This window comes from Aplysia californica, unplaced genomic scaffold, assembly GCF_000002075.1.
Source record: "Aplysia californica isolate F4 #8 unplaced genomic scaffold, AplCal3.0 scaffold00047, whole genome shotgun sequence".
NCBI lineage: Eukaryota > Metazoa > Mollusca > Gastropoda > Aplysiida > Aplysiidae > Aplysia > Aplysia californica.
Genome location: NW_004797317.1, coordinates 940,741 through 956,816, shown reverse-complemented (window position 1 = coordinate 956,816; position 16,076 = coordinate 940,741). Strand labels below are relative to the sequence as shown.

At 39.6% G+C, this 16,076-nt stretch overlaps 1 protein-coding gene across 1 annotated transcript in view; it reads right to left on the bottom strand.

Moving 5' to 3' along the window:
* Positions 1-7,444: 7,444 nt before the first annotated feature.
* The window catches only part of LOC101860792 (ras-related protein Rap-1), a 24,377-nt gene continuing 15,745 nt past the window's right edge, over positions 7,445-16,076 (bottom strand). Inside the window, exons 4-5 of the mRNA XM_005092492.3 lie at positions 14,598-14,772; positions 7,445-10,524 (exon numbers count right to left, since the gene is read on the bottom strand). Coding sequence (XP_005092549.1) covers positions 10,177-10,524; positions 14,598-14,772 — 523 coding nt within the window. The 3' untranslated portion in view covers positions 7,445-10,176. The remainder of the gene's footprint in view (positions 10,525-14,597; positions 14,773-16,076) is intronic.

The window sequence follows — 16,076 nt, the reverse complement described above, 5'->3', positions numbered from 1 at the left end:
GAGGGAGAGAGAGGGAGGGAGAGAGAGAGAGAGAAAGAGAGAAATAGAAAGAGAGAGAGAGCGAGAGAGAAAGAGACAGACAGAGAGTGAGACAGACAGACAGACAGACAGACAGACAGACAGACAGGCAGACAGACGGACAGACAGACAGACAGACAGACAGACAGGCAGGCAGACAGGCAGGCAGGCGGGTATGCAGGCAGACAGACTGATAGACAGAGGCAGACTGACAGACTGAGAAACAGACAGATAGACATGAACAGTGCGACCCCCGAATGGGAGGAGGAGGAGGTTAGTGGGATCATTCCAAACTGTACCCCAGGAATACTTTCTTACGGAAACAACTTTAAAACTGTTTAGATAATACTGAAAGTGCTGATTTAGGCTACTAGTTTAGAGAACATGCATGCCATGCTATTCAAATTCTTCGAAATAAAGCCCCAACCAACACATTTTAGATAATTTAGGCGACAGGCTACCACTTTGCCCCTCGGGACCAACCAGGAAGAAATGGATACAACGCCCCAATACTCGATAAAAATCCGCCCAGCACGGGAATCGAACCCAGGTCTTCTATCAAAAATGGAAAATTGCCAGATTGTTACATTACAGACCCCAGTATTCTTATTCTTGCAAGATGCCATATTATAATTTGTTGTGTATTATTGAAAACTAATTTAAAAAGTAATAACTATATCACCCACTCTCCGTTTGACACATTCAATTTTCTACTTGGCTACCACGAATAGATCAAACAGGTGTCCGTAGTGCATCGGTTAGGCACTTCGCTGTCGCACACATAAAAGCCGAGTTCGACTCCCGAGTGGGGAGAAATTTGATCCAGTATTTTGGTCTTTCTGTTTAAATGCTGTATCTCTCTTAGCCCTTGTTGACCCTGATAAGCATCGACGGACGCCCGCCTCCTAAACGACGATCTAAATTGTGTCGACGGCGGTAAAATACCTACATTAGAAACTTTAAAGATCAATAGTCACTCCAAGATAATGATAATAAAAAAAGACAAGATTAGGTGACCATTTTCGATAAACGAATGGCGATCTTGCCGTGCGTCACACTATATTATTATGGGAAATTTGTTTGTGACAGGTCATGAGTCAGGGCCAATGTTTCTCGTGCTAAAGGCGCCGTTTTCCGTATTGCAAGGATAACTGGCTGCATCAGGCCAAAATGGATCAATGATGGTTTTTATACAACTAACAGTTACGACTGGTCGTGAAATTCAAGCTTGCTGCTATGGGTCTCCGTTTATGAGTAACGTTGCACTCTGCCTAGGATTTTGTGTGACGTCAACGGCGCCAATTAAAAATGCATTTCTTGTCCTTTTTTTTCTTTTGCAGACATACTTCGAAAGATAAGATAACATCTTTACATTTTTAACCAGACACTCGATCCAGGGCGCCAAGTTGTGAGCATGTACGATCTATAGACATCGTCTGCCTGTTTTGCATAATGAGGTGTAAGTTCCGTAGGATTTCTCGTGTCAGTGACTCTCAGAGGGATGTGCTGTTAGGCTAATAGGAAAAATGAGCAGGTGAATACTGTTGCCGTTCGTTAGTGCACTTGCAAGCCGGGCATGCTCTTTAAGAAAACCTTAGACCTGTGTAAAGTGCTAGTATAAAAAACAACAAGAAGAACAACAACAAAACGACAAAAAAAAAAACAAGCAAAAAAAATCTCGAAAAGTACTCTAATGGCAGACGATCGGGGGATTGAAATTGGATACTTACTTTTACTTTTATTTTTTTATCTTCTGTTGCCGTTAAGGATAGAGGGGAAATGCACTTTTCTACTGTAAACCAGTCCCGCAGCTTTTTCGATTGGGATGTTATTATTTCTAAGGGGTTCCTTGACTCCCTCACTCCACTTTCTGCGTCTTCTGCCTCTTTCTTCATAGCCTGCGTGCTTGATGTTTTAGGCTCTCGAGGTTGGCTGGCAAGGTGACATTTGTAACAGGTGGCCAAATCATTTTATTCTTTTTTTTTCTATGACATGTAAGCAGGACTCAGTGCCAACAGCTGCTCCTGCTTCTTCATTTCTCTGCCTGTCTCGTCTTGTGATGTTAAGGGTTTTGCAGAGACATTTCATCTCGCATGCAGTGATTTTGCTTTCATGTCCAGGTCTGGCACTTTTGGAATTATGTTGGTATATAATATAAATATAAATATATATATATTTTTATATATATATATATATATATATATATATATATATATATATATATATATATATATATTGTCATGATAAGTTGTCCCTTTGTGTACATGAAGATGTTAGGATAAAATAGAAGGGGTCCGAACTGGTGGGTGACAGCATTGGTTTTTTGAGTTCGCATTTCTATTTCTCTGTCTATGGAATCGTTTTCAGAAAAATATCCTGCTATGGTATTTAAACTCCTGCACCTGTTTCAGTCGTTTACTATTGACATGGATGTCCAAGGTTCTCTATTTTCAGCTCACCTTCATAACTTTTGTTCTTGATGTGCTTATTTCATGTCCAATTTATCGCTGCTGTTGTTCGATAGTGTGATTTTGGAGGCTTTGTTAGCTTTGATCAATAAGACAGTGGCCGTCTGCAAATAGAAGATAATTTAGGCTTCTTGGGCTTTAGTTTGCGTCTTGTATTATTGTGTCCACATAGATTATAAAAGGAAGGGGAGATAAAACACATCCCTGTTGCACGGTACTTCAGATCTTACTTTGAACCACTGTGCATAGCCTTCTTCAGTTCGTCCTGAGCTTCTGCTGTTTGTATAGAGCTCTGACATTGTCTAATAATTGTCTTCTGGTGCCTTACTTTTCAACTGTCTTCCAGAGTTTGACATGGTTCATTCTGTCTGGATACAAAGTGAAATGGAAGGGCAGCTTAAAGAAGAGAAAAAGAATGAGGAAAATTGAAGTTAAAGGCAGTAGAATGAGAAAAGTATGAAGAAGAGAAAAGAAGAGCGAAAGATAGATAGATAGATAGATAGATAGATAGATAGATAGATAGATAGATAGATAGAGAGAGAGGGAGTTATTTGAGTGATCATACCTTATAATAAGTTACAAATTACAAAGCAAAATGACTTTAAAACTCTAGTATCGGGGCCGCTTTCAAAACCTTTGCTGCTGCGTCTGCTGCTGCTGCTACTGCTGTTATTGTTGATCCTGTTGTTGTTGTTGTTGTTGTAAGTTGGTGTTGTTGATAATGATGCTGACGGTGATGTAAACATTAACTCGACAATCAATAGAACAACGTTTAATTTACAAGTATGAGTATATAACGTTCACTTTGAAGATGGTTAAATAAATTAGATTTAAATAAATTAGATTCTGTAGCTGGCTTCGGGAGACATTTCAATTTTGAAAGAGATAATTTGATTATAAATCGGGATACCACGCGTGATCAGTATTCTATCAGTCGCGTTTTTATACCTTCTAAACTTCATCTTTTTCAACCCCCACCCCTTCTCTCACCCTCGACGTTTTTAAAAAATATTTTCATAATGATTCTTTTATTTCACTGCTTTGGAGAAACCTCAAGTGCATTCTGATCTTACTTATTTTATTCTCTATGAAGCACAGGCTTCATTAGTTTGCTCTTTTTGCTTTTCCTCAATAAACCACGTTATTTTACATTATGTTCAGCCGTGTGTCCAATTAATTCGTCTGACAAAAGAATTTCTCTTTCATTTCTGCCTTTTTATAATTTTGTTCTTTATCTTTCTTCGTTTTAGTTCTGTTCATCTTTTCTAGTTTTATTTCACTTTCCATTGTGTTTTTCAGCTTTCTTTATCCCCACTGTAACCACTTTTCTTCGTTATCTTGTATAACTCTTCCTCTTTCTCTCTCTCTCTCTTTCTCTATTTTTCTCTTTTTCACTTTCTCTTTCTATTTTATTATCTCTCTTTCGCTACCCCTGCTCTCTCTCTTTCTCCTTCTCTCGCTCTCTCTCACTCTCTTTCTCTCTCTCTCTCTCTCTCTCTCTCTCTCTCTCTCACGTATCCCCCCCCTATATGTTCCTCATTTTCTTTCTCTTTTTTTCCAATCAGTCGCCACGAACCCCCAGCACTCAATTTCCTCTCAACGTTCTGTCCGACTAGCTGAAGCCATGCCATTATCTAAATTCCAGGACATCTTTTCTTTTTTTTTTTTACAATATCCATCTCCCCCATTTCTCTTTTTCTCCGATCTGAATGCATTAGATGTGCTCATTAATGATATTATTATTCTCCACAAAAGCATGCGACCTTCGCAGATTTGTTAGACAAGACGATTTTATATGCGAACCACAAAGCCATTCTAAATAGACGGTGTAAAGAAAAAGAAAAGAAGGAAGACAACAAATCCTTTTATAATTGCTGTGGGCTTTGAGCACAGCTTGCACTGGCAGGTGTTTTCCTTGTTTTCTTTCTCTCACAGGACGTTTAAGCTGTCAGGTTATACACGACTTATTGATTTCATTACATAATGATCTAGCTTTCTAACGCTTCTATTTACATACGTCATTCGCTTTAGATGACGAATCACGCTGTATTGTGTACGTTTAACAACATTACTCTGAGGATTGCATTTCCATGAGAGCATGACAAATCACTACCTTAGAATTCCACAGTTTTATCTGACTTTGTTGAGTTACTAAAACCATGACGCGAGGAACCAGGTGTTCTATCTGCTCTGTCAAAATCGCAAGCTTATCCACATTCTTCAAAACTTGGTACTGAGCAGAGAGAACTTTGTAATTCTGGGGTAGTAAAATATCTTTGAGCCTTTGGTACTTTTTTGTTTGTTTTTTTTTGGTAAAGTGTTTTACGGCGCTCGCAACTGCATAGGATAGGTCATATGAGTGCGCGGGACACACCTAATATTTTCAGTTGGTAGGAAATTTTGAATTTTGCCCGGGTGGCGGCCGAAGCCTACTCTTATCGATTTTAGACCACCAAGGGATCTTTAACGTGCGCAACTTGCACACGGGCCCTCCGAGATTTTTCGCCCTTGTCCGAGAAGGCTAGGTGTAGATCTTTCCAACCAGAAGATCAGGGGTGTGGCAGAAAGACAGCAGTAAGGAGGAGCCAAGGAGTAGCAGTAGAAAGGCTGCAGAAAGAGTCAGGAGCCCAGAGGAGGGGGCAAAGGAGGTGAGGGGGTGGGGACAGAAAGTGGAAATGAAAGCAGACAACAGAACATTGCTAGAGAGCAGGAAAGGGGGTGAAAGGAGACAATTTTAGAGAAGAAAATGTTTTGGTCGCTACCCGGATTTTGGTACTTTGACGGCATTGACTAAATCATTAGCTGTTCGCTTCCATAGAATTACATAGATCTGTCTGACATTTTTGATTTTCGTGAGTTGACCATTAGCTTAGAACAAAATGTTCTATTTGCTGCTTCAAAATCGTAGTATTATTTTGCAGTCGTTATCAAGACATTCAAAGAATTACATGTACATTCGAAAAATTTGTCATATTGTGAAAGTCAAAATTTTTTACTTCAAATTTCACAAAAGTAAGTAATGAGTACTCAGAATTCTATTGTTGATAGGTAGATAGTCCTCTGGGAGTGAACCTTGAAAACTATAGGTTTGATATATCTCTTGAAATATAAAGTTAATGTGGGTATTTGTGCATGTAGTTAAAACAACTGTGACTGACAAAAATGAAGAAAAATTATAAGGTTTCTACCACTTAAACATTAATCTGGAATCGTTAAACTCATAATGAATCCAATTTGTCTGGAACAAACCCGTCATCTTTCATTTAGCTGCTCCTAATTTCATTAGTACTGAAGGCACAAGGACAAATTCTTATCTCGAATACTGGATGTCTGAGATGTGGCAGTGGCAAGGGCCAATGACAAGCCTGCCTTGATTTAATATCCTTTTTTTAATGCTGGATGCAGAGACTTCTAATGATGTGGCTGTTCTTTATGCGTCATCCTCTGCTGTTGCTGCTGCTGTTGCCGTTGCTGTTACTTTTTCTGGTACTACATAATAATATTCCTCCTTCTGCTATTATTGTTGTTATTGCTGCTGCTGCTTCTGCTGCTGCTGCTACTGTGACTGATGGTGATCGTGATTATAATGATAACGACAGTGGTTATGAAGAAGCCTACTTGGAGAAATGTTGAACTGTTTTATAAAAAAAAATAGTGTATTTTTATTTCTATTGATGGACCAAAAATGATTCAAGACTCCTCTTCCTTAATCTGTTTTTTTCTTTTTAGATGGTACTGAGATTGTGTGAGTGGGTGGTTGGCGTGTGCTTTGCTGTAGTTTGCTCCTTCTTTCCTATCAAACAACTATCGTCTTTATCTCTCCTCCTTCCTTTTTATGTTTTGTTACTCTCTTGTAACACCTTTAATCTTCGGCACTTATATGACCTTATTGTGTTGCAAGTACCGTAAAAGTCTTACTAAAACTAAGCTTAACAGAGATTGTGAAACTGGTGAAGTTGGTGAGAATAGAGATTAGTAGTAATAGTAGAAGTAGTAGTAGTTGTAGTAGTAGTAGTAGTAGTAGTAGTAGTAGTAGTAGTAGTAGTAGTAGTAGTAGCTGTTGTTGTTGTTGTTGTTGTTGTTGTGGTTGTAGAAGCAACCCTAATTCAATAGAACAAAACCAGCTAACGGAAACAAGTTTAAAGTCTGTTGTTGACTTGTAGTGAGCATCTATTTTGTGTCACGACGTAGTGGAATCAGGCGCTCGTCAATTCTCGGGCATATGGAGTTATTATAATATTGATATTGTCTTAAGGGTTAATTTTTTGCATCCTAATTTCGAGGAAATAAACGTCCAACTATCTGGAATCAAAATCGCGACTTTTGCGATTGAAGGAGGTGGGGTTGCCTGGTTTCGGAATAAAAATTAGCGAAAAAATGGCCCCCAAAGTTTGATGACTTATGTTGCTTAAGAGTCTTTGGAAACTGCACATTTAATTTTTTGTGTGCCCCTAATCGACGTTTTTCCAATAAAATCACGCATAAAAGTGTTTTTGAACGGACTTAGAAGATGTTCTGTCAAAAAACAAAAATTCTAAAAAATGTCCAAACTGGACGAAAAATGCCGATTTTAATATTTTGACGAGCGCCTAAATTCACCAAGATGCCACACATATTATCTCATCAGAATAGAAGACATGCTCCTGTGCTTTAGAACAGTGTCTTTAAATTCCTTTACCTTTAAATGGTAACAGGACTAATTTTGCTGATTGTGACTCGTGTTCCCCTTTTTATGCTTCTTTCGTGGTTTTGGATCTACTTCAGGTGCAGCCGACTCTTTCTAAGGTTGACACTGGATAGGCAGCAAATTTGGGGAGTAATGTGGTGGGGTGGGGTGGTGTGAAGGTGTGGGAGAAAGGAAGATAATAATAATGTTATTAATATATATAACGCTAAACACGAATATACGCCACAGCACATTCCCAAAGTTTCCAAAAACAAAACAAGCGAAAAGGAGAGTTGTTTATATAAAAAAATGTATTTATCAAAAGTTATAACATCTATACAGGAGAATACTATAATACACATTTGTCAACAAACACCATCTCAGCGTCAGCAACACAATGTACATAATAATATGTACGACTATCCAGAAACTAATGTCTGGCTACCCGTTCACAACAAAGCATCGACTATATACATGTATGTCAGTATGGCAATGACGGATGATACAAAATGCACCGCTGAAAATAAGAGACTACAAATAACAGTAAAGCATGATGATGTATTTGTGATCATATAACAGTATGCGTATTATGATTCATCTAAAACTCTCGTCAACACCAGGAACTGAGTCTTAAAACTATTTGAACTGGAGAACATCTGATATGTAAAAATTATTTTTTTGTAACGGTCTCTCAGGGTGCAACTGTTCTAATGTGAAGGACGTGATTCTAGATTGTTGTTTAACGGTAAAAAAACAAAACAAACACAAGCGACAATTGGAACTCAGGCCCGAGTTCTTTCATCATCTAATTGAATTTTCTACAATCATGTAAACAAATCTCCTACGCATTCATTCACGCTTCCAGCACGTTTCTCATTTCTTCGTTCACCATCAATCAGAATAAAACCTGTGCCGATCAGATACTGCAATTGAAACACGAAACCAAAGCTGTGAACCCGGCACTGATTATTCGCTCAGCGCGTCAACAATACGTTTCCAGTTTCTCCGTAAAGCCTCTAATGTGAACAGCTTTGTTTCTTTTCTTGTCATTTCTGTTCTCATATTTTTTTGGTTGAAAATAAACTCTCACATAAAATATGTTCAGTTGTCCTTCGTCACGTCAAAACGCAAATTGATACAGCTAATACCTTTCTCCAACCATTCGTCACGACATCATTTCGACCGTAATGCATGATTTCTGCATCATTATGCTTGCCATTTCATGTACGAAAAAGCCACACATTCATTGCTCACAAAAACTAGATTTACCAATATCATCATCCAGTAATTGAAAAACAGCCGTGAAGACACAACGGTATGGATTATTGCTGTTCTTGGAAATGTACTGATAAGTTTGGCCTTAAAACTGACTGTTTCATACTAAGCTTGCATTCCACTATTTGTACCATTGACAGATGTCATATTTTCCCTCATTGCCAAGAGAAATAATTTTCTGATAAAGGTACTTCCTTCTGCTGTGTTGAAACGTTTGATAGTTGGGCTAGGAAAGTCGATGATTTCTCGTCCCATTGCTTTATTATCCATTCGGAAAAATTAAAATTTTTGTTTTGGAACCTCACCGTATTTTTTTTTACCTTGGTGTTAAATCTGAGTGTGCATGGGTAAAATTGAGAAGTTTATGCAGTTGAAATTTTATACGAACACTAAGAATCATCGCCTCATACAGTCAATGGAATTAGATCTCTTACGCCAACAAAAACCAACGGTCTGTCAATTATTGAGCTTGTGTAACTTACAATGAATTATTTTGTGTTACAAATAGTTTAATGTATTGCAGACTCAAAGAACTGGACGTATATCGTTTGAAGGCATATCTCCCACATTCAAAATGGACCATTTGTCATTTGAAGGGGATTAAGCTGTCTGGACAACAACACGAAGTCATATTTCACATCACCGTATCAAAGGGGCATCTCTATAATATATGCTGGGGCAGAATTGAGAACAGGCCCAAATCTAAAAGCAACCAAATACACGTTATATGACAATGTTGAGTACTGCATTTCATCGTGAATTAACCTTATAGTAAATTTATGTCTGCATGCAGCGTAAAGCTGCTAAAGCATGATTTCTGTAGATAAGAAATTCCTGCAGATGCCACAAGCTAGAACAATAATATGCATTGCAACTGCAAACAGCTTGATATATCTGTTATGTGTTAAGCCAGGAATGTTTGCTATTTTAGTTTGATGAAGTTTGCATGAATCGAAGTTTATCATTATATCCAGTCACAAGTAAAGCCTTCAAGCATTTGAATATAACATTCTACGATTGTTAAAGCAACAATAAATGCTAAAACATGGCGCGGCATACGAAAAGACAAAACAGTCCCTTGTTTTCATGCAGTGACTCTGAAGATAGAGCGTGGCAACCTATGCAAAAAAAAAAAAAAAACCGCCAGGAGGTGGAGGTGAACTCTTAAACGGTTCTCAACTTTTTTATTTTAGCTTTCAATTCAAGTGCTTGAAAAAGTGAAAAGAAAATCCACAGTAATTTTGAAGCCTTTCTTATTTTCTGAACAGAGTACCGTTATAATAACATCGAAAACAACATGTGAAAAAAAATTGCATCAAATGCTCAATGGATAACTTCATAGGTACTGTGAGAGTACGGTGTCAATATTGAAACTCCAATCGCTTTTCCTGAATATATCTGAACCAGTGTCACAAGGGGCCAGGTTGATAAGTCAATGACAAGTGTAATGATCTTTATGTAAAACATTATGTTAGTTACAGACAATGCATTATGTGCTGTATTTACCGCTAATTGTTGATTGTGCAACATAATTTATGCCACGTCATTGTTTCGAAAGTCTTTGCTTTTACGTAAGAACGCAGTGAAGCTTCACTCTCGCAGCAAAACCATATTGTTCAGCTGAAGTCGCGCTGGTATAGCAAAAATATCTGAAGAGATATGCTGCAAGAAGCGATGGGTGGGTGGGTGGCGAATGAACAATGTGAGAACTGAACGTTCGACAAAACATAGGCCTTTGTCATAAAATGTTTACGTATTCACGCTCTGCGTCCTGCGTTTGGCGAGCTTGCCTTTCTTCTTTCCTTCCTGGCTGGAAGATGGCATCGATTCCCGTCGTCTTCTCACCGCGGGGCTCAGCTCGTACCGAACTTTGGACTGCCTCAGGATCTCTTTGAATATACCGACGATATTGACGTTGTCTTTAGCAGACGCCTCCACATAGCCATTGCCCCAGTCCATACACACCATGCTTTCGGCAGTTTCGGGCAATATGGCGCGCTTTTCATCCCCGACGTCTGTTTTGTTGGCCACTATGACGATAGGAGCCTCGTGGTCTGATCTCTCGTCAAGGATCTGTTGTCTCAGTGACGTTACTTCCTGGAAAATAAAAAGAAACAGAGATTTTTTATGGCTGTTGGTCGGAAATAATATGTCTGTAGTTGTTATAAATGTGATGATGATGATGTTGATGATGAGAAAGATGATAAAAAAATGACGACGCCGAAGACAATGACAACGACGATGAGGTCAAAACAAAATCGTTACTTCGTCCCAGGAGGAAAAAAAATGTGCATTTTTCTCCCAAACAACATCGATACACCATTTCTACGAGCCAATAAAAATAGCCACGGGCGAGTTATGCGGCTGGCGCGCGGGGAAGACTCCACGTAACGACCGAGCCAGAAGAGATACCATAAAGTGTCGGTGCCGTGAAGCTTCTGTTATCGCCTCTCCTGATGACCTTCCCCTCAGCGGAGCACGGACATTAACACGCCCATCATTTCCCTTGTTCGTGTGATAGTAATACAAATAACGATAACCTCCCATGGAGCTGGGGCCGAACGACAAACCCCACCTACTGCGGAACTATCACCATCGTTTACTACTGTCCTTCACACTGACCAGCATCTGGGGGGGGGTGGGGGTTGTTAGTTGCTTCGTAGTCATACGCATAAGAGTTTGAGTGCGATAAGGGAATAGTTTTCTTTTTGACTTAATGGAGTATCTTCATTTGTTCGATGGAACATACATGTTTATCCCTTCTCAGTCAAGCTGTTGTTGTTAAGGTTGTTATTGTTGTTGTAGTTGTTGTTGTGATTGTTATTGTTGTTGTTCTTGTTGATGATGTTGTTGTTGTTGTAAGTGAGTGGAGAGGGGAAATCAAGAGAAACGTAATTTTGACAATGAGAGAAAAAATTAAAAGAGAGAATGGAATTGAAAAGAATGATAGACAGATACGAAGAGAGAGAGAGAGAGAGAGAGAGAGAGAGAGAGAGAGAGAGAGAGAGAGATAGAGAGAGAGAAAGAGAGGGAGAGAGAGAGAGAGAGCCAAACCTATGGAACGATCAAATGAAATGCGAAATATCAATTACAAAAAACACTACTTTCATTCAGCTTGGAGACTTGAGCTGTGAGTAACATTCCCCCGGCTTGGGTGGTGGCGCGCATGGGTGTTCACCGCGCTCGAAGCAGGTCGTATCGATGTTTTATAACACACGCTATACGCCAGTTTCTGCCTTATTGCCAATGCTACTGCGTAATTGAAAGCCGACTCAGACCCAACGACCTCGCATTTGTGGCAGCTCTATCCCGTTATCCGACTCCTAGACCGAATAAAAGCACACGCCACTGGTTTGGAAGAAAGCTGGTACCTCAGCAATAAAATTACCCAAGTTTTTTGGTCTTATCCCCGGGGTTACACTTTGTGTATCTGGTGATTTCTATTTCTGTAAAGGCGTTAGTAAAGTGGGTTTTTTTCCCAAGTTCACGTTTTAATTTCTTCATCTATACCGGGCAAAGTTATTCTCGCATTTATTGTCAGACTTCCAATCGCGTCGTGTGTTTTTATTCAGGATATTGTGTATAATAATATAGTGGTGGTAATGTGAAAAAAATTACAAATTATGCGCATTATGTAAGAGACCAGAGCTCTAACATGGAAAACAGAACGACTTTCGTTCAAGAAAGGATAGATTCGTTATTGCGCGTACATGCACTGTTTTGTTTGAATTATATGAATATTTCTAAGAGTCATAAGTTTTATTATATTGTCATCGTTCTTAAACATTATCTCAGTTAAAAATGACGGGAACACTATAACAAACGGAACAAAGACAATGCTCTTGAAAGAGCTTTTACTCTCCATCAGACTCTCAGCATGAGAGTTGTCACTTTATTTAATGACAGAACAGCGTATCCATTAACTCGTTAATAAAAACTCTATTGAAAGTGGTTTTTTTTATTGAGTTCCGTCCTCACGTTGTTGAATAATGTCATTAACGAAGTGGTGCTTGACTCGCCGGTGCAAAATATGAAACACATTATAATTTTTGTGGCTGAGGGGTTAAAATTGGCAGTCGGTTGATGTTGGTTTTTTTTGCAACTTCGGGACAGCAGCCTATTGTGCAATTTAAATGTCATTCTCTTTGAAGATCACCTAATGAAGTACTTGTAAACTTGGAAAGGTGTTGTGTTTATTTAAAAAAATAAAAAGTGCAAGAATGTTAAGCAGATTTAAACACTGGGATCACAGAGGGAGAGGGCAAGAGAGAGAGAGAGAGAGAGAGAGAGAGAGAGAGAGAGAGAGAGAGAGAGAGAGAGAGAGAGAGAGAGAGAGAGAGAGAGAGAGAGAGAGAGAGAGAGAGAGAGAGGGAGGAGTGAGAAAGACAAAGGGAGAGATAGGGAGACAGAGGCAAAGACAGAGGCAGACGTGAACGCACACACACATACACAAGAGCGATTTCCCACCATCCTCAAGGACCAATAAATAGTCGTTTCTCTCTTCTGCAAACATTAAGCGTTGACCAAAGTAAGCCAAGTGGCATTGGGCAGGGTCGACGTCCGGACCAGTGCCATGTCGGTCAGGCCGCCAATACTCTATCTGCGTGAGGGATGGTCAGGGGCTCTCTCGCTGACACCTGTCCATGTTCGAGATTGATGCGAGTGCGTCATAACAACTTTGCCTTCCCATCTCTCTCTCTTTCTCTCTCTCTCTCTCTCTCTCTCTCTCTCTCTCTCTCTCTCTCTTTCTCTCTCTCTTTCTCTCTCTCCTACTCACTCATTCACTTTCTCTCTATCTTTGGTTCTCTCCCTCTCTCTCTCTGGCTCTGTCTCTCTGTTTTTTCCCTCTTTGTCTTTCTCTCTCTCTTATTTTCTCTATATGTCTCTTTCCTTCACTCCCTCTTTCTCATTCTCTCTTTTTTTCTCTCTCTCTCTCTCTCTCTCTCTCTCTCTCTCTCTCTCTCTCTCTCTCTCTCTCTCTCTCTCCCTCGCTCTACTACGTCTTCCCCTATCAATTTCCCTTCACTTTAGTTAACTACCACTCCATTACAGTCTTCAGTCACTGTCTCCGGCTGTCTGTCCTTCTGCCCGTCTCTCTCTCTCTCTCTCTCTCTCTCTCTCTCTCTCTCTCTCTCTCCTTCCTATTTTCGTTCACCTGCTCTCAGAATCTCTCTCCCTGATCCCCACTTCACATTTTCTATCTTTCTCGCTCAGAGTGCTAGTTTGCGCGCGCGCCTCTGTGTGTGTGTGTGTGTGTGTGTGTGTGTGTGTGTGTGTGTGTGTGTGTGTGTGTGTGTGTGTGTGTGTGAGAGAGAGAGAGATATGTAAGAGAGAGAGAGAGAGAGAGAGAGAGAGAGAGAGAGAGAGAGAGAGAGAGAGAGTTTGTGTGTGAAGCTGATTCGATGATGATGATGATATTGATGATGATGATAATAATAATAATTATAATGATGCTCGCACTGTTGAGGAAAACCCAATTTACTAGAAAAGAAAAGAAGAAGCTAGTGACTTTATATTAAAACTAACACCTCTTTTAATATCCATTCACGTTATGATGAACCAGTACCCAAAACTCTTCTGAAACCAAACACCGCCAATGGAGGTAACAGAAATCGAACGTGAAGCGGCCGGATTATGAGACATTGACTTATATAAAATAAAAAGAACGACTTTCTATGAGATGTACCATACGTTGAATGCATTAGAATAAAAGAGAGATAAAAAGGAGAGAGAGACACACACAGAGAGAGAGAGAGAGAGAGAGAGAGAGAGAGTGAGAGAGACAGAGATAGAGAGACACAGAGAGCGGGAGAGAGTGGGGGAAAGGAGGAAAGAGAGAAAGAGACAGAGGTGGGGGTGGAGGGGAAAGATAGAGACAGAGATATGAAGAAAGAGAGAGAGAGAAAGAGAGAGAGAGTGTGTGTGTGTGTGTCTCTGTGTGTGTGTGTGTGTGTGTGTGTGTGAGTGTGTGTGTGTGTGTGAGAGAGAGAGAGAGAGAGAGAGAGAGGGGAGGGGAGAGAGATAGATAGATAGATAGATAGATAGATAGATAGATAGATAGAGAGAGAGAGAGAGAGAGAGAGAGAGAGAGAGAGGGGGGGGGGATCTTTTGTGAAGATCAAATCCAAGGCAGAGTAATTTAATAATAATATTCAGAAGCAAACCCTCACCTGAAATGAGTCCTCGTTCTCCACGGAGTAGACCAGCACGAAGGCATCCCCGGTGTCTATTGCCAGTTTCCTCATGGCGGGAAAAGCGTGGGACCCGGATGTGTCAAGGATGTCCAGGGTGAGCCTGACACCGTTCATGTCGTACTCGCCACGATGTAACTCTTCTATTGTCTCTCTGTGAAGCAAAGTTTCCCACAGTTAACATTTGCATAGGCCCAGTCTCTAAAACAGAGCATTGGTAACTTTTTTAAAAATAAAACAATGTTTCTGTCTTATGATATATATTATGTAGGCGTAATTTATTTTTCTGAGTTAATGAGCAAACATTTAACTCCGAAATGGTCTATTCGCTGATGAAAAAACGTGAAACTAGATCAGCAACAAAAAAAACCCCAACAGTAACCCACAGTGAGTGTAACTAACATAGTGACATCCGCATGACAAGTGCTACATGTGGTGCCGGGACATATCTCGTGAAAAATGTTTTATTTTTTCCGTGAATGCCATGCCAAAGAACTTCCACAGAAACATATTTTACAATTAAAAAATATAATGTTGAAAATATTTGACTGTAATTAATGACTTTTTGTTGTTTTTGTTTTAGACTATGGGATTAACATAGTTCCAACACTGACGAAACAAGAGTTTTAGTTTGAAATTCTGAAAGACCAATATTGGCAAATAACAAGTCAGCTGGGAGAAAAGAGAATATGTAGGACTTAATGCTTAAAGGGTAGATTCTACTCAAAGGAATAAGCAGAACTGTAATCCCTGTTTTGCATCAGTTTGATATCTTTATAAAATCGCTACACCCCGTCCCTCATTCAAGAAAAAAGACTTTTGAAGAAGACTAGAGTTATTTTCCTGTTGTTTTTTAAAATTTGCATTTGTCTGCAGTGCAAAATTGAACGTCAACCACGCACACTACAATATCTTTAGAATGTCCTTAAAAGCATTTGACGCAACACTTTTGTTGTGCAAAAAAGTATTCATTTTTTCAGCAAAAACAATTAAAGTTTGCAGCAAAATAACACCCACGCATTTTGCAATAACCATGTAGCTCGAGAAAAGACACTGCAGAATGCTAATGTGATTTTTTTCTCTTAAAAATGCGTGGGTGTGCACACTTCGTTACTACTATGCTCTTTACTGAATGGAGAAAGAAATACTATTTGCAATCACAAAGCTTGTTTTCTGACGCCAAAACCTATTAGCACGAAAGAAATATTCTAAAGGTTAAAAAGCGATATCCTGGCAAGAATAGAACCTAGCAAATGAGATTGTACTTGGCTTCAAAAAGAGAAAAGGAGAGACCATTCATCATCACCAAGTGGGCGGGCAGGAATATCTAAAACGGAAAGCAATCTAATGCACTGAAAAATCAACAACCAATGTCCTCTCTATGGAACATGTTTCCGTTTGAGGGAGGTACGTTCTAAAATACTCGCCATGTAGTAGGTGGAGGGCGGCGGGGGGCGG